General features: G+C 35.7%; 1 protein-coding gene across 1 annotated transcript in view; it reads left to right on the forward strand.

Moving 5' to 3' along the window:
• The window catches only part of NEB (nebulin), a 235,194-nt gene extending 214,350 nt beyond the window's left edge, over nucleotides 1–20,844 (forward strand). Inside the window, exons 137-149 of the mRNA XM_044669878.1 lie at nucleotides 320–412; nucleotides 2,313–2,405; nucleotides 4,291–4,383; nucleotides 8,547–8,639; nucleotides 10,175–10,267; nucleotides 10,602–10,694; nucleotides 11,028–11,120; nucleotides 12,775–12,882; nucleotides 12,985–13,168; nucleotides 14,648–14,740; nucleotides 15,355–15,510; nucleotides 16,926–17,032; nucleotides 19,979–20,844. Of these exons, the coding sequence (XP_044525813.1) occupies nucleotides 320–412; nucleotides 2,313–2,405; nucleotides 4,291–4,383; nucleotides 8,547–8,639; nucleotides 10,175–10,267; nucleotides 10,602–10,694; nucleotides 11,028–11,120; nucleotides 12,775–12,882; nucleotides 12,985–13,168; nucleotides 14,648–14,740; nucleotides 15,355–15,510; nucleotides 16,926–17,032; nucleotides 19,979–20,152 (1,473 nt within the window). The 3' untranslated portion in view covers nucleotides 20,153–20,844. The remainder of the gene's footprint in view (nucleotides 1–319; nucleotides 413–2,312; nucleotides 2,406–4,290; nucleotides 4,384–8,546; nucleotides 8,640–10,174; nucleotides 10,268–10,601; nucleotides 10,695–11,027; nucleotides 11,121–12,774; nucleotides 12,883–12,984; nucleotides 13,169–14,647; nucleotides 14,741–15,354; nucleotides 15,511–16,925; nucleotides 17,033–19,978) is intronic.
• The last annotated feature ends 427 nt before the right edge of the window (nucleotides 20,845–21,271 follow it).

Consider the following 21,271-nt stretch of genomic DNA (forward strand, 5'->3'; position numbering starts at 1 on the left):
TCTAGCCCTGTGATGAGACAGAATGATGGACTCTAATCTCTGAAAGTTCCCTCCTGCCTCAAGGAATCAATATTTATTAAATTACATTAGTCTACCAGACAGCTTCTCTTTTGCAAAAAGAGGTTGTGGCATGGGGGTTGGGAGGGTGGAGACCTACAGATCTTTAAGATGACTTCTGTCTCTCATACACTGTGAGTTTAGTAATGCCAAGCTTAATTAATTGGATCAATATAGTTCTATGATCTATTACCAGAACTCAGTCTGGGACAGAATACATCTAATACATATTGTCATTCATTTTCCATTTATGTGACTGCAGGTGAAATACAAGGAAAGTATTGGACAAGGAACCCCAATTCCTGACCTTCCTGAAGTGAAACGCGTCAAGGAGACACAAAAGCACATAAGCTCGGTAGTGGCTGATACTTTGTCTACTTGTTTCTATAATTGCCTCTTTTTATTACCTGGTAGAATATGTCCCTCATCACCAAGGGTTACATTGCACAAGTGCGATCCAGCTTAGGGGAGTGGACAGACAGACCATAATCTAGAGAGACAATAGGAGAGAGAGTGCCAGCCCTAGAGTTAGAAGAACACTGGATTAGAATCCTAGCTTTAAGGTGGGGTTAGGGAGGTTTGGGGGAGAGGGAAAGAACATGAAATATATAACTATGGGAAAACATTCAAAATTAAAATAAAAAAAAGAATCCTAGCTTTGACACATATTAGGTATATAACCCTTTGCCGGTCAGCTAAACTTTCTGAATATCGATTTCTTCATCTGTAAATGAGAATAATAAAGCTACCTACCTCATAGAGTTCTGAAAAAAGAGCTTCGTGAGTTATAATGAAGATGACTTTATGTAATCCAATGATGACACAAGGAAGTTTCCAAAATTTGTTTGAAGCCATGCTTTTGGTTAGTTTTATCTTTTAAATTGTAAGTCTCATTATTTGTCTGGGACTTAGCTTCCTTATTGGTAAAATGAAAAAAATTGGAGTAGAGAGAGTAATCCAAAGCCCTTTCCAAGTCTAAAGATCAGAGATCAAAGAATGCTTCCATGTCTAGCCTTCTTTGATCTCTGATCTAATGACCCAAAATTATATTTTAATTTATATATATTTTTAGTTATTTTGTAGAAACAATTTTAACTATTGTTTTCTAACATTATAGGATTCAGATTTCCTCCCACTGGTCCTCCTCTCTTCTCCAAGGCAGAACATAGTCTGATATAGGTTATATCAGTAATTTATATAATGAAATTATGTTATTAATAAGTCATTCTGAACATTTAAATGAGATTGGATATATAATTACTATTTCCATGGTTTTAAAAAGTGGAGAAACTAAAGACTGGAAAAGTAAAATGAGTTTCTCAGGGTCACATAGCAAGTCAAATATGTGATGTACAGTAGGGACCCAAATCCTAGTCTTCCAATCCCAAATCCACTGCCATTTTTACTGTGCTACACTGTTTCAAAACATACTTTTTTTCCCTTTCCCACAAGCTATTGGAACACCCTCCCAGAGTTCTTCTCTAACTATATCCCCAGCAGGGGTGGAAAAAAAAAGCGAACATTTCTATTAATTACTCATTAACTCTAGAATAAGCATATTGAGATTCTTTGGGTTTTCAAAGGATTGTTTGCTTGTAGCTAGAGAGGAAAAAGGTGCATGTTAACAAAAACGCAGAACAATGAAGAATCCACATATTTACAGGTCCCTCGAATGTCTTTAAAAAGTCAATTTCGCTCATCCCCGTTACTGAATATCAATATCAAAAATATTAATCTTTGACACCATTTTTCCCCAGGTGTTCATCAGTCTTCCTTGCTCCAAAACTGACAGGCTAAGTTTCTGATCATACAAAGACTTCCAAAAAGCTAATTTACATCATTGTTTACCCTATTTAAATCACACAATAAACAAAGTAAACCTAAGGTTAAATATTGCTTAAATAAAATGAGTTTGCTTTTTGTATGGGAAATTTTGAAGTGATAATGGCTAGCAGTGGACTGTAGGTTGAAATATACAGAATGAACTAAGTTCCACCTCCATTGGTGAAGTTTCTCATTGATTATTGATAATAACCAATGAATAAATAGATGTTTCTTTTTTGAGACAGTAGAATTAAGATGATTTTTGAAAGAGAAATAATTCTTTAATGAATCCTTTTTCTTCAACTAAATATATTTGAACGATAGAATGTTTTTGCAAATTAATTTTCATCCCATATGTCCATACTGCCTTAATGATTTTTAAGGACTAATCATCTTACCATTATTTTGGGTGTCCTCCTTGTATTCTACAGGTTATGTACAAAGAGAACTTGGGGACAGGCATCCCAACCACTATCACTCCAGAGATGGAGAGAGTCAAACGCAATCAAGAGAACTTTAGCTCGGTATTTGTAAAAAACAAGAAACCTGAACCCCTTTTTAAAATTTACCAAAATAACTCATCCTTAAAAGTAACAGCCTAACCATGATGCTCTGTGTGTGTCATCATCTGATCAAACCAAGTAGATGATACCTAGTGACTCATTTTCCCCACTGAGCCTTAACATCATAGGTGACTGACAAGTGTGAAAGACCCTAGTGAAATTAGCATGGAATTCTTCATGACTGCTTATATCACATAACTCTATTATCTCTTATTTCACTGATAATCCAAAGAATAATTACCACCATAGAATTCATCTTTATAATGTGTGAAATAAAATGTAAAAAAACTATACCCTTACTAAATGTAATCAACTAAAACATCCACACAAAAAATCCTTCCTCCTCCCCATTCCTGTCTTCATCCCTTCCTGAATTACTGTGCCTGTGTTGAGTGGGTTTATTTGGGTGATGTCTTATATCTCACAGGTGTTGTACAAAGAAAATTTGGGGACTGGAACCCCAACACCTATTACTCCAGAGATGGAGAGAGTCAGACGCAATCAAGAGAACGTTAGCTCGGTATTTCTTAGTGGGGGGTAAAAAGTTCCCTTAATATCTCACTAAAAATAATCTTAACCCTTGACAAATATCTTCTCCCTTTAAAATAACTAAACACACACAAAAAATGGAGGGAGTGTGACCAGATAATACTTTAGTTTTCAATCCAAATTTAATATATTTATATATACATTTAATGTAATATATGTGTACATTATCCAGTTTTGATGTGAAATTTTAACCCTGACTGCCCTAGTATACATATTCATCAGTGCCCTAAAAACAGCAACAGCAATGTACTCTGTGGTCTTTCCTGTTTTCTTATAAATAACAGTAGATGTTTCTAACATGGTGTTTACTTGTGCAGAGTCTAAAGTCTAATATTTTTTTAAGAAAAAGAATGAGAATTTCACTCGTATTCTTTGTCACCTTGTTGGATGCTTTCCTTGTGTTTCACAGGTCTTTTTGGGAGAATGTGATTCCCAGTCATTCAAAACTCCTCACTCAGAGATGTAAATCTCCAGGGCTTAGTCATTCACATAGAATAACTACCACAACCATATATACAAGATGCTTACCTTGTCATCCTCCGGAACACTTTGGGGTCTACAGACAATATGTGGCTAATATTTCTTGCTTTTCTCCCCCACATATTCTCTGTTCTTAAGTGAGCAATTGATTCCCACCTATGTCTTAGACAGATTGTCCCTGCATTTGGGCGCTGTCCAACACTTAGCACAGTATCAGGCACTTAATAAATTTTTATTGCCTGACTGTCTTCCTCATGCTATTAACTTTCTTCCTATTAGTGACTTGTACTCTCTTTTCCCAAACAATTAAAGACAGACCAGCACAGTGTAAAGAGCACTTGACTAGGAGCCAGGAGATCTTAATTCAAGGTCTGGTTCTGTCCCTTATTAGTTGTGTGACCTTGGGGAAGTCATTTCATCTGTCTGAGTTTGTTTTTTATCATTTCTAAAATAAGAGGATTGGACTGAGTGATCTCTAAGCCCTTTCTAGTCCTAACAGCTCTGATTACAAATTCTGAGCCTAGGAAGATAGAGGACTAATCCACAATCAAGGCATTGATGGATGTCCTTAATTTGGCAGCTGCACTACCCCCAGTATCTATCTGTCTCTCTAGAAGTATATGCCAGAGATTGTTGTTTGCAGGCATGACACACTGGTTAGGCAAACTTTAAAATAATCCTTCTTAGGGTCTCTTATTTTATCTATTTGAGTGACAGCATATTCCCCCTGAATGAAAGAACTTGAAGAAAAGTGTGACCTGACCCACATAGGGCACTGTGCTGATGTGATTTGTTGATGCTTTCTTGTACTATACAGGTGTTGTACAAAGAGAACCTGGGCAAGGGAACCCCCTTGCCAGTCACTCCTGAGATGGAGAGAGTCAAACACAATCAAGAAAACTTTAGCTCGGTATATGGGAGCATAAAAGTTCCCTTTAACCATATTAAAATGCTTTTTCCTCCCCTTTTAACTTTTAAAAACAAAAAACTTCCTATTCCCTGACCTTTCGTGTAATCAACTAAACAAACAAACAAACAAAAACAAAGAAAAAATGTTCCTTTTACTATCTGAACCCTCTGATTTTCCAGACCTTTTACTCACATTTTGTTCTTACCACTTTGCACTTTCTATAATGCTCCCTCAGACCTCTTAATTGGTTCCTTTCCTTCCCTTCCTACCTTTTCTTTTGCCTCTAAAACTTTTAAAGTACAGATATCTTTGATTTCTAAAAATAATAACCCAGAGTTCCAAATTGTCTTCACTTTTTGCTCTTGTTCAAGGTTTCTGGATTGAAACTGGTAAGAAATAAAAGGATCTGAAGTCAATGTGTGGGGAAAAAAGTCAACTGGCTCTAGCTCAGGAATGGCAATATTCTTGACCGTGATCATAATCACAGTGGATGCTGACTGACCCCAGAGTACTAACCACAATCTCTGGAGCACAAAGCAGCATCATTTTGTTAATAGAAGTTAATGATTAAGGCGATAGTCGTTTTACTTTGGTAATTGTCCTGTCATATGAGCCTATCACAGAAAGAATCTAGTTTCTTTTCATTTGTCCAAATGAAGATGTCATTTTATTTAATGTTGTGTTTTCTTTATAACTGTTAAAAGTTTCCAGTGCACAAATATACAGTGAAAACTGATACAGGAATTCCTATAAATATTGCTCCAGAAATAGAGAATCAAATATTAATAAGAAAAACAGAAGTAAATCTTTTATTGGGGAAAGGGTAGTGGATAAAATTTCCTTAATTCCAATTTTAATGTGATTTTCCACCCTAAAACTTCCACCCTCAGTAAAACCAACTCATTCCAATGTTGTCATTTCCCATTACTCTGTTACTGTTGTTAATTCTGTTGATTTTTTTCATTGTAGTTTAATGTAACTTTTCTGGATTGTTTTGTCCCCTTTTCAAAAAGTTTAAATGTGTTTCTTTAAGCAGTGTTTGTTTTTCTTTCTCATAGAAAGATTATTATAAAGTATATATTTCAGGCTCCAATGATCATAGTGGTTAAGGGTAGATCTTTTCCCCCACATCGTAACCTATAGAGGAATTTTAGCTGATATCAAGAGTTAAAGTTAAAAACATTTTTATTTTCAACATTTTATTATTCCAAAATTCCCTGTGTAATTGCCAGCTTCCCCCTTTCTTTTCCTTTGTGTTTTGGTTTATTTCACCAACTACAAAATCTATTCAACCCATAAAGCCAAAATTACTTTATATTCTATTTATTATTCCATTATATATCAAATATATAATCATATACATTATTCTGTTATACTAATTATTTATATATGGAATATATACCAATATTTTCCCCAAACCACAAAATTATTTATTTACCTTGTAATATTTTTGTAGTTTTTAAAAATCAACAGAAACTTTTCCAGAAACATTCCTGAGAAAAGAAACTATAGAATGTTAAGATTCAGGATCTGAATGTCCAGTACAATAGCCTTTATTAAATGAAATCTCCATTGTGTAGTGGTGATCAGACCTAGACTAAAAAGAGAGAGAGAGAGTGAGGATGATGGGCATATTTCTTTTCTCAATCTAATCCTTGTCATGTAGATTTCCAGCCAGATGGCCCAGAAATTTTTGCTGATTCCTCTTCTTTTTCCCTCTGGATTCTTTATGTCACACAGGTGTTGTACAAAGAGAACCTGGGGGCAGGAACCCCAATCCCGATTACTCCAGAGATGGAGAGAGTCAAACACAATCAAGAAAACTTTAGCTCGGTATTTTAGATTAAAAAAATCCACCTATTTTAAAAATCTTAATGATCTTTTTATTGCTTTTATAAATTAATAGATTAAAAAGTCTCCATTCTTAGTCTTTTTAACCTAACCAACTTATCCAAATAAAATATTTCCCATTTGAAATTATTTTCACATCTTATTTTAATATTTCCTTTTCTTTTAGCATATTTTTCATTATAATATACTGAAGAACTGAAATTACACTAACTAATAACTTTGGTTTTCATGAATTACTTGATACTGCATAAATTAGATTGCTCATGGAGGCCAAAAAACATAACAAAACAAAAAACCAACCAACTTTCTTCTCCATTTTGCTTCTTAGTTCTTTTGTTCTTTCTAATGTAGTTTTCCCTAATTCATTATAGGGATATTTGAGGGTTGGGGGTTCAAACAAAAAAAAAATTCTCCATTAATCAGATCTCTTCCTATTCCCTCCTCACTTCAGCGGAAAATATAGAAAAAGTTTGTATTGATTGCTGCTTTTTTCTCTGGATGCCTCTTTTGTCACACAGGTGTTATACAAAGAGAATCTGGGGACAGGAACTCCAATCCCCATCACTCCAGAGATGGAGAGAGTCAAACACAATCAAGAAAACTTTAGCTCGGTATTTTAGATCAAAAAATCCATCTTATTTTAAAAATCTTAATGATGTTTTTATTGCTTTTACAAATTAATAGATTAAAAAGTCTCCATTCTTAGTCTTTTTAACCTAACCAACTTATCCAAATAAAATCCCAGTAGCTCTTTTCCTCCTGACTAAAAACTGCCATTTCTTCTGATTCCCTTTAACTTGCTATATTTTATTTAAATGTGGAGATAATCCCTCAGAGATCTTTAATTCTTCTCCCTTGCTTCAGAAAATAAATGTTAATTGCTCTCATTTCAAAATTTAGAAACTAAGCTGCCAGCTACTTAACGGTCTTAATGGCTGAGATTTTCCTTTATTCTGCTTTGACAAACATAGATAATGAAAACCTAAAGCTCTTTAAAAAAGACTGTCCTGGCAAGACCCCTCTCTGTGGCTTCACATTTTATTCTAACCTTATCTCTTTTTAACTGTACAAGGAATCTGAACCTAAGCCTCCAAAATACTTTCATGTTATTTTGTAGATTAAGTTTTAGAAACTTGCCATGAGCATCTAATCTAAGTAGCTTTTTTTTAAGTGCCTGATGTTTATGTTAACCAAAAGTGAAATTATCCTGCTTTTGTTTTAAAACTAAAAAAGATAACGAGAAAAATTGCCTATGAACATAAAGTAAATAGCAATATATATGACATGCCCCAAAACACCAAATCTCCTTGGTGCAATTTATTAATATTTCCCATTTTGAAATCATTTTCACATCTTATTTTAATATTTCCTTTTTTCTTTTAGCATATTTTTCATTATAATATACTGAAGGACTGAAATTACACTAACTAATAACTTTGGTGTTTATGAATTTATTTGATGCTATACAAGTTGGATTGATTGCTCATGGAGACCAAAAAACATAACAAAACAAAAAAACCAACCAACTTTCTTCTTCATTTTGCTTCTTAGTTCTTTGTACCTTCTAGGGTATTTTTTTCTAATTCATTATTTGAGGATTGGGGAGGCTCAAACAAACAAAGAAGTTTCCATTAATCAGATCTCTTCCTATTCCCTACTCACCTAAACAGAAAATATAGAAAAAGTTTGTATTGATTGCTGCTTTTTCTCTGGATGCCTTTTTTGTCACACAGGTGTTATACAAAGAGAATCTGGGAACTGGAATCCCAATCCCCATCACTCCAGAGATGGAGAGAGTCAAACACAATCAAGAAAACGTTAGCTCGGTATTATGCGAAGGGAAAAAAAAAAGATGCCATTTAACATTATAATAAAAATAGCTCTTAACAGCTTTAAAAAGTATTTGCCTACCTTCGCTTTTTAATATCATTCCCATAAGAATGGAAAAAGAAATCCTTTCACCATAATATTGCTTCTGACTCAATTCCCCTCCCCTTTTTAAAAACTTTTTGTTGTTACTGTTGAAAAGGAGGGAGGTGTTTAATTTTTAGAGAATAACAAAGATTTTTCTAACAATCTCATACCCAGAATGATCATGTTCAGTGACCTTACAGCTCTTAAAAATGGGGAAAAAATAACCTACATCCCAGTAACCTCTTTGATTAAAACTGAATAGATCAGCATCAACCTCCTTATTCCTTACCTCAGATGTAATACCAGGGCATTGCAAGAAAATGGATCTGATGCATCAAACTTCCAGACCAAGGAGTCTTATTCATTCCTGCTTTTCTGGCTGCTTTCTCCTCATGCAGGTGTTATACAAAGAGAACTTGGGCAAGGGAACCCCCTTACCTGTCACTCCAGAGATGGAGAGAGTCAAACACAATCAAGAAAATATTAGCTCGGTACTTTGGAAAGAAAAAAAAAAACAAGTTTTTAACAACTTAAAAATAATGCACATTAATTCTAGCTTTCAAAAAAAAGAAAAAATAATAACTTCTTGTAACTTCGTTTGTTAGCCCATTTACTGCTGTTTCCTTTAGGACTACTTTTAAATTTAACACTATGGTAATAAGATCGTTTTAATCCATAATATGAAATCCTAATTGTGGAAATAACATAGTAAATCTTTTTCCAACACCTTTCCTTCCTCCCCACTCTCCAAAGTTCTCTTTGTTTTCATGGGCTTTGAAATTATGGCAAAACAAATTTTAAAAAGCTTTATAAACTGAGAATTTCAGAAATATTAAGATTGAACATTTTATAGTATTTTTTCTTACTTATTTTTTTTGGCTTTTCATTTGCCTTTTCAATTTTATACAAAGAAAACTTGAGGATAATAACCTCTATATCACTTCCCTAGAGACAATGACACAAAATCACTAATAGTTTTAGGTTCTGATGGCCAAAAAATAATAAGAATAATAAGTAATTTTCTTCTGAGTAACATCCTAACCAAAAATGTTTGTTTAGTTTTACAATTTTATCTAAGCATACAACCCCAATTGTTTGTTCTCCAAATCCAAGTTCTTAACTGTATCTTGTTTCTACACTGGCTTTATCGTGCTTGAAGAAAGAACTGGGTGGGGAAAGTACAATATCAAGTCCAGATGTTGTGGCCCTTGCAGTTTGTAGTGATCATAAGTTCCCCAAAGGACTGGCCAGAATGATCCTTCCTCCCCATATCCTACATCCCTTATTTTCAAGCTCCCAAGAGGAGGGAAACACTAAGGTTTTTCATGGCAATAATTTTTCCTCAAGGAGGAGCTCCTTGGGGGAAAAAAAAGAGTTTAAATCCCCTCTCTCTTACTGAAAGCTTTTATTTTAGACCAAGGGGAAAAGGAAATTATAGATGCTGATGAGGAAAGACAGGGGAGATCCTTTGTTTTTTATTAGAATTTGCAAAATTCCATGATAATATTAATTCAAGATGGCCATTTTCCCCTCCTCTGTTTTTGTCTGTTAATTGTTTCAAGCAGTCTTTCAGGGCCAGATTCCATCCAGGGACCGATCCAAAGGATTTTCTTCTACAGAAAGTGCTGTAACCTCTGCCTTATAACACCTTAGAAGAAAAGTGAAAAGTCCTTAAAAGATAGGGGTGGAGGAAATGACTCTTAGAAAAAGGAGAAAGCTCTTTTGTGGTTGTTCAGACCATTCTAGGAGACAGGCAGTTCTCTGTCATTGTGCATGGTTTTCTGGACCTCTCCTGTCTTGAAAAGACTTGGGTATTTTCAGATTGAATTGAGCCCCAAGATTCTTGGAGAGTGCAACTCATCTGAGATACCTCGTAACATACCCTCCCCATCCTAACCTTCCTGATTTCCCAAATGTTGTACCACCTGGGTCAACTAAAGAGCAGTTCTATGTGTGTTCGTATGATCATTTGGTAATGTGCCTTCTCTTTTCTTTTTGGATTTCTGCATTCCACAATATTCTATAGGTTTTGTACAAAGAAAATGTGGGGAAAGCCACCCCAACCCCTGTCACTCCAGAGATGCAGAGAGTCAAACGCAATCAAGAAAACATTAGCTCGGTATTGTCTTGAAAAAAAGAAAAAATGCTTCATAATCTGCAAAATAACCACTGCAGTTTGGTCTGCTCCTAACCCATTCCAAGTTGTCTGGTTGGGGTTTCCCAGAGACATATTCACACACACCCCCAAATTCCTACTGTACTTAAATCCTTTTGGATATTTCATTGATGCCTTTAACTCGTACATTAACTTTTTAATAGCTTTCGTCCAAAGAGCTGTTCTCACTCACAGTGATAAATTAAAACCTGAAACTTTTCTAAGTGGAATTAACTCAATAATTTCTTGGTAGCTGCCCTCAGTGATCTTTGGATGCATACGTCTTTGTATCCCATAGGTGTTATACAAAGAGGGCCTGGGGAAGGCAACCCCTACACCTGTCACTCCAGAGATGGAGAGAGTCAAACGCAATCAAGAGAACTTTAGCTCGGTATTTGATAGAGAAAAAAAAATATGTATATATATATATATACTTTGAAAGTAACGAGCCTGCCAGATTTTTTCCTGCACCTAATTCTTCCTGTGTTTTCCAAACAACCTCTTCTCTGCACCCCTCCTTTCCTTCCGCCTTCACAATTAAAAAACAAACCTGCTTTCCTTAAAAAACAGAAAAACGATGTTTTGCTTTATGGAATAACATTTTAACAGTTTCCTTTCCCAAGGTGCTTTCTTTTCTGCAGTGATTAGTAACCCCAATTAAGCATTGAGTTTCAGAAGTGGTTGTCTGTGTTCTGATATCTGGATGCTTTCTTGGATTCCATAGGTTTTGTACAAAGAGAACATGAGAAAAGCCACCCCAACACCTGTCACTCCAGAGATGGAGAGAGCTAAGCGCAACCAAGAAAACATTAGCTCGGTATTTTCTAGGACAAAAAAAAATGTTGCAACTCCTTGGATAATAACATTTTAACACTTTAAAAATGTGTACTTTCTCTAGCTCTGAACTTAAAAGTGACCCTACCTAAGACCTTAACTTTGTGCTTTTTTTGGGTTCAAAATGATCATACTAAGATATAACATTGTAATTCCCAGTGTTTTCTCTCCTTCCTTTTCACCTCCAAGCTGTATTATTATAGGAGGAAAGAGGGGAATGCTCATATATAACTGCTTGTGACAAGTTGACTTCCTAACAGCCTAAATCTCTGACCTGTCCTCTGTGTTTAAGATAAAGATGTGAAATGAGTGAAGGAATGCATTTTCTTTCATGTTACTGACATAATTCTTTTGTCTTTCAGTAATCAGGGTACTTGAATTTATACATTAACATATTAATTATAAAATAAGATGAAAACTTTCTCCCACAGGAACAAAATTTGAAAAGAGAAAAATTCATCCTTTAAAGGAATGGTGAAATGTTTCTTTAAAACTTCTAAAAGAAATTATATTGATTATTTAAAAACAAAACAAAACTTTGTTCTCACTTCCCAGGGATAATTTCCCTAAGATGCTTTTATAACAAAGGAAGATATTTAAATAAAGCAAACCAATATACTGACCATTCTTGATAATCTGTGGTCCACTATCTCTTTGCCAAGGAAAGAAAGGTCTTTACATCCCTTTTAATACTTAACATAATCAGGGTAAGGATCAAGACAGCCAGGTATCTCAGTGGATAGAGAGGGAGGTCTGGAGATGGAAGATCATGGGTTCAAATCCAGCCTCAGACACCTCATAACTGTGTGTCACTGAACAAGTCAGCTAACCTCCATTACCTAACTCTTACCACTCTTCTGCCATAGAACCAATATGTCCTATTGATTCTAAGACAAAAAGTAAGCGTTAAAAAAAAAAAAAAAAGACAATATAATCCCAATGGGACTCATTTTCCATTTCTCTTTTCTATCAAGAGAACTTGAGGACAATTATACTTCTCTGATGTAAAATTGTAAAATCGCTCATGGGGTAGTGAGTTCCTACTAAATTCAACAGATTATCACATTTTGTCGTATAGAAGATTTGAAATCCTAAAACTCCAAGCTGGAATCCAGGACTGCTCCCACAATTTACTAACTATGACTCTGAACAAGTCACCAAATCATAGTTTCCCTATATTTGCCTCCATGAACGATGAGAATACAACTTTCCCAGCACCTACTTCACAGGATAATTGTGAGTTTCAAACGGCAGAATGTAGGTGGAATACAGCTCATGTAGGCAGATTCACACTTAAATTTTCCTAATCCTAGATAATTAAAACATGGATCAATTATTATATTCACATTAATTTTTTAGAAACTACTTCTCTCCTCCAAATCAGACCGTCCCCTTTTCCTCTCATCTAGAGATTTTTCAAAACCAAAGAAAGAACTCTAAGAAAGACTAGAGGTGTGAGTTCCCATCACGTCTAACTCTTGCCAGCCATCTATCTGACTCTGGATCTTTGTTGCTGGTCATGGTTCCCCAGTGGACACCTTTCATCAAGGGGTCTCCATGGTATCCATGGGAAACGTTTTAGGTCTCAGAGGCGCTATGGCATTGGGAACACAACTCACTCCCTCTTTCTTGGTTAGGTCCTGTACTCTGATAGCTTCCGTAAACAAGTGCAAGGCAAAGCTGCCTACGTCTTGGATACCCCAGAAATGAGACGAGTGAGAGAGACCCAAAAGCACATCTCAACGGTGAGTGGGGGAGTTGTTGGCAGATTCCCCTTCCCCATTTTGAAATGTAACATGGGATATATCGGCTTACACCAATCATCTATTGACTTCATGAAATTCCAGGTGAAATACCATGAGGATTTTGAAAAGCATAAAGGTTGCTTTACACCAGTGGTAACGGACCCCATTACTGAGAGAGTGAAAAAGAACACACAAGACTTCAGCGACATTAACTACAGGGGTATTCAGAGGAAGGTGGTGGAAATGGAGAGAAAACGGACGGATCAGGATCAGGAGACTATAACAGGTAAAGAGGCTCAGGGATTCTGCGCATCCTTGGTGCTGGAAGGAACTAGAGCTGTGATCCCTTCATTTGACAGATGGAGAGCTGATACCTAAAGGGGTGAAGGGGACTGGCTTAGAATCACACAGTAGGTGTTAGAACCGAATCCTCTTTATTCCTTGTTGATAAACTTTCTAGATTATTCGAATTAATCCAAAAGGCAAAGAGTTAAATCCTAGCAGGATTGTGAAAGCTATCCATCAGAAAGCTAGCTGAAAAAAAATGGAAGGCAAAATTCTGGAAGTGAGGTTAACAAATAGCTGAAAATAATCTTAATTATAACTGAGTCCCTCTTGGTGACTAGCATCCTGTAATAACATCCAACAAATAGCATAAGGTGGCAGCTAGGTGGTGAAGTAGATTGAGTGCTGGACCTGGAGTCAGGAAGACTCATCTTCCTGAGTTCAAATCTGGCCTCAGAAACTTACCAGGTATGGGACCCTGGGCAAGACTTTTAACACTGTTTGCCTCAGTTGCCTCATCTGTAAAGTGAGCTGGAGAAGGAAATGGCAAGCCATTCCAGTGTCTTTGCCAAGAAAACCCCAAAAGGGGCCACAAAGAATCAGACACAACTGAACGATGTTAACAATGACTTCCCATTTATATAGTGTTTTAAGTTATGGAGCTTTTTATGTACATTCTTCCTCTACTACCTAATTCTGACATGATGCTGGTGCTACCATACCCATTAGGAGGAAATGAAGTCAAAGATTTATAGTCTTATTCAAGGGTGTCACAATCAGTAGGTGATTGAGCCAAGACTTGGTTCCAAGCCTGACCCCTAAGTACACTCCTCTTTACAACATATCTTCCTGCTACATCCTCTCTCCCCTCTGTGGATGAAATACTAACTTTTTTGGTATCAGTCAAAAAAGCATTTATTAAGTGCCTACTGTTCTGGACATTGAGGATATAAGGACAAAAAAAAGAGGTCTTTGAGCTCAGAGAAAGCACTTATTTACATTTATTGGAAGAAACCTTGTGTATAAAAATATAAAAAATGCACACATGGAAGATAAATTTAGGAAAGGCACTAGCAATAGATAAGGGAAGAATAAGCATTTATTAGACACCTAATATGCACTGAGTGCAGTGCTAATTGTTGTTACATATATGATCTCAGTTGAGAGATAGGGAAAAACTTCATTAAAAAAGTAATGGTTGAAGGCTAGGCAGTTCAGTGGATTGAAATCCAGACCCAAAGACAGGAGATCCTGGGTTCAAATTTGACCTTAGACACTTTCTAGCTGCGTAATCCTGGGCAAGTCACTTACCTTCCATTGCCTAGCACTTACAATTCTTTTTTCTATTGATTCTAAGATGGAAGTAGGGGGTTTAAAAAAAGTGATGGTTGAGCTGAAGGAATCAGGGAGTCTTTCAGGTAGAGATTTTGAGGAGAGGAATTGGAAGTCTCAGAGTTCTTACAATTTATTTCCCTTAAAGGCTTACGGGTTTGGCGTACCAATCCTGGCTCCGTTTTCGACTATGACCCAGCAGAAGACAACATACAATCTCGGAGCTTACATATGATTAATGGTAAAAAATTCTTGAGTTGTTTTGTTTTAATCTTTGACAATAAAATACTCAGGCAAATTATTCCATTCTGTTATATGTCATAGAGTGTAAAACTTAGCAAACTTATGCCAGAATAATTATTTTTTCAGGACCTGAAAGCCGTCTCCCAAATTTTCCATTTCCCTATCATAAAACCAATGCAGATGCCAAAACCACTTTCTAGATTTGATTCAAGCTGATAAAGCAAACACTTTATTCCATATATAGTTTAGGCCATTTTTGTTCTAGAATATGTTAAAATTATTTTAATACTAAATATCATCCTTTTGGTTCTTTCCTTCCTTGTTCTTGTACTGACCCCTATTACTACTTCTTCCTCTCATTTAAAAAGTAAAGAAAACAATAATGAAACAAAGACTATTTTTAAAAGAGGGACTAGATCTACCAGTTGAGAAAATATTTAGTAAACACTAAGTATTCCTTCCGTCTATGGAATAAGACTTAACGCAGTCATTTATATGGTTGATACTGATATTATCGCAATTGGATTGAGGTTACTATCTGTTTTCAGTCAAAAGAAAATTATATTCTTGGAAATATTTTCATTTTTCTTTCCTGTTCCTCACTCACATTAGTGCAAGCCCAACGTCGGAGCCGGGATGCTTCTCGATCTGCTAGTGCATTGAGCATCAGCGGCGGAGATGAGAAATCAGAGCATTCAGAGGGAGCTGATCACCACCTTTCCCATTACAGCAATGGAGGAGGAATCTTCTTCTCAGCAACCTCATCAGGTACTATAGCAGAAATATATGCAGTTTGTCAAGTGAGTACAGGGAATATTTGGTAAATAACTACATAATTCTATTGAAACTGATTGATCTCTTTATTTTATGTATTATGTGCAAATGTGTGGTAAGCCATAGAATTTATTTGCTGTTCATATTGAATAGGGGTATTGGAAGGTTTCCTGAAACCTTAAGTAAAAACCTTAAGTAGTAAAATTTAGAATTGATTTCCATTCATATTGAATATTCAAAAGATCCATGAATTATAAACTCTAAAAATGTATTTCATTTCCTATGGAATGATTGGTTTAAGATGGTTTGCTGAAAAACAACTAAAACTATTCCGTTTGAGAACCTCTGACTTAGGAAATGAAGTTAGTGGACTTCAAAATAAATTTGACCAAAAGTGAATTGATTTTTAGAATATAATCGTCACTTGCTATATCACGGTTCACTTATTGCAGCTTCACTTTATTGAGATTTTTTTTTAATCTAATTCTGTATTGAAGAGTTTTCACTATACCACGGGATTTTGCGGATGAATGCCATACTATACACAATGGAAATGCAGGATGCCCCTGCGGCTTTCACAACTTTGCCAACATGTGATTGTACAGGGCATACTATTGGCTGCTGGAATGAAAGACAACCAACCACAGAGCTGTGTTCTGTATCCTGAGTGCTGATTGGCTCAGAGACTGTAGCATCAGCCTGTTTGCTCTCCTGCACTGTGCCCATACATTCAGCATCTCTCTTTGTCCACTTCACATCCATGTCTGTTGCTTTGAAGTGTTGTGTTTTTGTGAAGTTTTCATAAAAGTTTCAATTTATTTCAAGCCCTCTGATGCCACCCAAATGTTCTGTGCCTTCTAAAGCTTCTGGCAGTGAACCCAAGAGCCAAATTACATAGGTTTAAGAGTGTAGAAAGTGATTAAGAGCATATGAAGTGTTTATAAGTGTGGAAAATGTTATTAAGAGTGTGGAAAATGTTTATGGGAGAGTGGGAAGGGTTTATAAAACCTTAAAATATATTTAAATAATAAAATAAATATAATGCTGCTACTTCATGGATTTTCGCCTATCGCAGGGGTCTCTGGAACATAACTCCCGCAACAGGTGAGGGATCACTGTAAGCAGAAAATTCATTATGTTGTGATTTTGTTGTTTCTTAGTAGAAAGCACTTAGATTTTTATTCTTTTCTCCAGATTTAGGCCTTGTAAGCAATAGAAAGGGCAGGGAATTCATTTCAGTTAAATCTGCATTACTGTAGCTTCATGGAAGTTATGGATTATACAGAGAACTTGTTTTGAGCCAACTCCAGTTCTCTAAGTTTTGGAAAGGGAAATTCTGTTGAAAGTAAAAAGTCAATAATTAGTGATCTACTTTTTCCTCTAGGATTAACTGTTTCTCTTTCTTGTAGCTTACAAACATGCAAAAACTACAGAACTTCCACAACAAAGATCATCTTCTGTTGCTACCCAACAGACAACAGTATCATCTATACCATCCCATCCCTCTACTGCTGGAGTAAGTGAATTATAATGCTTGAAAATAACTTTCATCCCAAATCCCATTTATTGACAGTTGTAAAAATTATCATAGAATCCTAAGACAAGGAGAAACCTTAAAAAGAATTTTTTTTTCTAGAGAATGATCCTTTTTAGTCAGTAATTACATTCATGTCAAAACATCTTCTTTAGTAAACTTAAATCTCATGTATTGTAGGTTCCTGAGCTAAATGAGAACATATGTGTGTATATAAAATATATAACATATAGTATATAGATATAGAAAGGGATAGACATAGAGATATACTGTATTGGCCCAAAATACACAGCTGCTGAATAGAGCATAATTCATTAAAATAATATGTTTCAGTCAGTCAACCAGTATTTAGGTGTTTTCTTTGTGCCAGGCACTGTCAAATACTAGGAAATAAAAATATTAGTAGAAAGACAATCCCTGCCCTTAAGAGATTACATTCTAATGGAGGAAGATATACCCACCCCCCCAAAAAAGGAAGCAAATGGGGAAGGAAGGTAGAGAGGAAGATAACAGTAAAAAAAGAGAGGCAAACACAAACTATACTAAAAATATCTTTGTATTACCATACATTTATTTGGGAGAACCTTTTGTACTTTGAAAATAATTTTTTTTATAAATAGTGCATCTTGAAAGCCATTATTTTACAGCTATATATTAGGCTATATCTGTCACATCATCACCTTAAAGCATTCTATCCCGATTAAATATGAGATTTGTGATACATAATGGACTAAGAGGATATAGGAAGACTTTGGGAAAGGAATGTTTTACCAGCTCTCCTCTCCCTCTGATGGTCTCCTTGCTATGATAATGGTGAGACAGATTCATCCCCAAACTCTCCCCTCATCCCATCTCATCCATCCTTTTTCCAGTTCCATGTCATCCACCACAGTTGTCTTCCCTTATCACTCCATGAAGGGCTTAGCTGACACCTCAAAAGTGGAACAAATCTGGGTTTAGGTCTTAGGGTCCAGCTCTCCAGAAACTCAAAACTAAGGATGTGGACACTTTCCAACTGAAAAGGAACACTACCAGGATTTTTTTTTTCAGTTACAAATTGTCTTGGACCAGCACTCCAAGACTTAAACTGACTATCCCATAAGATGATTTAACAAAGATGATTAATTTTTGCTTGCCTTCTTCCCCTCCTTCCCTTCCATCCTTCCTTCTTTCCTAGGGTTACCCCAAGTTCAAGATCAAAGCTTTTGCCTTTCTTAGAATCCAAAGCCTCTTCTCCTACCTGCTTTTGAACTCTGCCCCTACAGCTGAGAAGAGTAGCCCTACCATGATCTAAAACCCAGGCTATAGAGGTTATAGAGCAGGGGTCGGCAACCTTTTTGGTCGTGAGAACCATAAATGCAACATTTTTTAAAATGTAATTTCGTGAGAGCCGTACAGTGCTCACAGTGCGTGCTCCTGTAACAGCGCCTGAAAAAAAAATTGACTTAATGGCTCCTGCAGAAAGAGCCATATCTGGCCCTCAAAAGAGCCAGATATGGCTCGAGAGCCATACATTGCTGACCCTTATTATAGACCATGCTCAGAGGGAAAAAGTATATTACTTTTATTTGGACCAATGTGGTATTTTGCATAGAAAAAGAAAAGTGGATCTTTTAGTTTGGGGCATTGAACACAGATAACCCTCAAAATATTAGATTTTTTGGACCTTCCTCCAGCTCTGCATACATTAAAATATAAACTCCTTGAAAGCCAAGACTATGATGCTTTTTTTTAATTTTTTAATTTTAATAAAAAATTTCCACATAAGTTTTCCAAAGTTACATGATTCATATTGTCTCCCTCCCTTTTCCCCTTCTCTTTCCTAAAGTTGATAAGCAATTCAATCTGAATTATGCATTTTTTCACACAAAACATATTACCATATTATTGATTTTTGTAAGCGAATAATCTTATAGAACCAAAATTCCAAATCATAAACACAAATAAGCAATTGTCAAGTCATATGTTTTCATCTGAATTTCTACACCACAAGTTCTCTCTGTGGAGGTAGACAGCATTCTTTCTCATAAGTCGCTCAGAATTGTCCTGGGTCATTGTATTGCTGAGAATAGCTAAGTCTGTTAAGTTGGTCATTCCACAATGTTGCTGTTACTGTGTACAATGTTCTCCTGGTTCTGCTTATTTCACTCTGCATTAGTTTGTTCAAGTCTTTCTAGTTCCTTCTAAAATCATCTATGTTCATCATTCCTTATAATGTAATAGTATTCCATCACCATGTGACGCTTTAAAAAATTTTAATTTCCAGCACTTATCCCAGGACGTGGTATATAAGTGCTTAAGAAATGATTTTTCATTCATTCATTAAGCTTTGCAGAGACTCAGTAATTATTTCTATAATGTATAAATAAGTAAGGTCATTAAATCACCTACTTAGTTAGCCAATAAAAAAAACAAGTGACTTAAAAGAAAATGTGGGCTAATGATGGAAAGATCATTAGCCTACTCTCTGTAAGCTGAGAGAAAGTGTGTAGTAATTATCAGTGATAGCTAACATCTGTATAGTACCAATTTAAAAAAAATAACCTAATATGATCCTCACAACAACTGTGGGAGATAGATGCTATTAATATCCCCTTTTTACAGTTGAGGAAACTGGGGTTAAGTGATTTGCTCAAGGTCACACAGCTAGTAAGTATCTGAGGCAGGATTTGAACTCATGTCTTCCTTACTCCAGCCCTAGCATTCTATCCACCAAGCCACCAACTGTTCTAAACCATAGCAGGGCTTCAAAGATCTAATCCCTCTGCCACAAAAAGAAGAAAAAAATAAATTCACATATTGCCTTTTTTTTCCTTTTAAAGAATGGACATGTTAATCTTCTTGAAAAATTAAAGTTATGGAAATTGTCTCCTTAATTGCTAAATCAATAATGTTGTTCTTTTCTCCCCATCCTGATGCCACCAACAGAAAACCTTCCGGGCCATGTATGACTACATGGCTGCCGATGCTGATGAAGTGTCCTTCAAAGATGGTGACGCCATTGTCAATGTTCAAGCTATTGATGAGGGCTGGATGTATGGCACCGTGCAGAGGACAGGCAGGACTGGGATGCTCCCAGCCAACTACGTTGAAGCTATTTAACCATTTAATGCCAATATTTGGGGCCTCCAAATGTGACACCATCATCCTATAATATAGTCCATTAATACCTAGCAGCTTCCAAGCTGTCTTATTTATTTTTCTTGCTGACATAATTTTTATGATGAATTATTTCCTGATCCTTTTCTTGGTAAAACTATGGAGATTTTAAAAATTCTCCTACCAGACAAATGACAAACAACAGCAATCTCATCCATCATTAAACTGCAAGCATTTTCTATGATCCTGGCTGGACTTGCATAAAAATTTAATGGATAATATAATTAAACTTGTCATCTAGGAATAAATCCTTACATAAGAAAAATTGTCACCTGGCAAGATACTCAATCTTGGAGTTCTTTTGAAAATGAAACTTTTAAATGAATTTTGGTTTTGAAAAGAGTTGAACTTTCAGAAAATTCAACAAATAAAAAGTTTTTTGCTGTGTCAGGCCATTGGCTTTTTCTGTCCTGAGACTTAGTATTTTTTTGCATTGTGAAAAATGTTTTACCTTATTTCTTTTTTGAACCAAGAACATATTCTCAAAACAACTATAAGGCCAATGCAAGAAAAAAAATCCCTTTCCTCTTCTCCTCCTTCTTGCTTACTTAATGCATGCATCTTTTCAGCCAGGTATTCTGGGGCATAAAGCTGATGTTCTCTGTAAATTAGTAATAAAGTTCACATTTCTGCAACCAGTTTGGCTGATTTACTTAGGAACACTGATGTGGTCCATTGCTGGAGGTTAGGGGATGGGAAAGCAGAAGGCTTCACAGAAGGAACCAATGAGGCAAAAAAAAAAAAAATAGAACCTTTATTTGGCACATTATTCACAAGGGTTAGAAGTCATCTTGTTGTGCTATATAGATGTGCTATATAGATATAGACAGGGAGAGATGGCTTAGGAGTCAGGAAGACCTGGATTCAATTCCTGCCTTCTATGCTGGTTATGTGACCATTGGCAAACCATTTAATTCCAGGCAAAGCATTTAATTCCAGGCAAATCTCAAAGACTGAAAAGTGCAGAGCAGATGATGAACCATATTGGGAGAGGGAAGAAAAATGGGCAGAAAGGAAATAAATAAATATATATATATATATATATATATATATATATATATA

The sequence above is a fragment of the Gracilinanus agilis genome, chromosome 3 (assembly GCF_016433145.1).
Source record: "Gracilinanus agilis isolate LMUSP501 chromosome 3, AgileGrace, whole genome shotgun sequence".
Lineage (NCBI taxonomy): Eukaryota > Metazoa > Chordata > Mammalia > Didelphimorphia > Didelphidae > Gracilinanus > Gracilinanus agilis.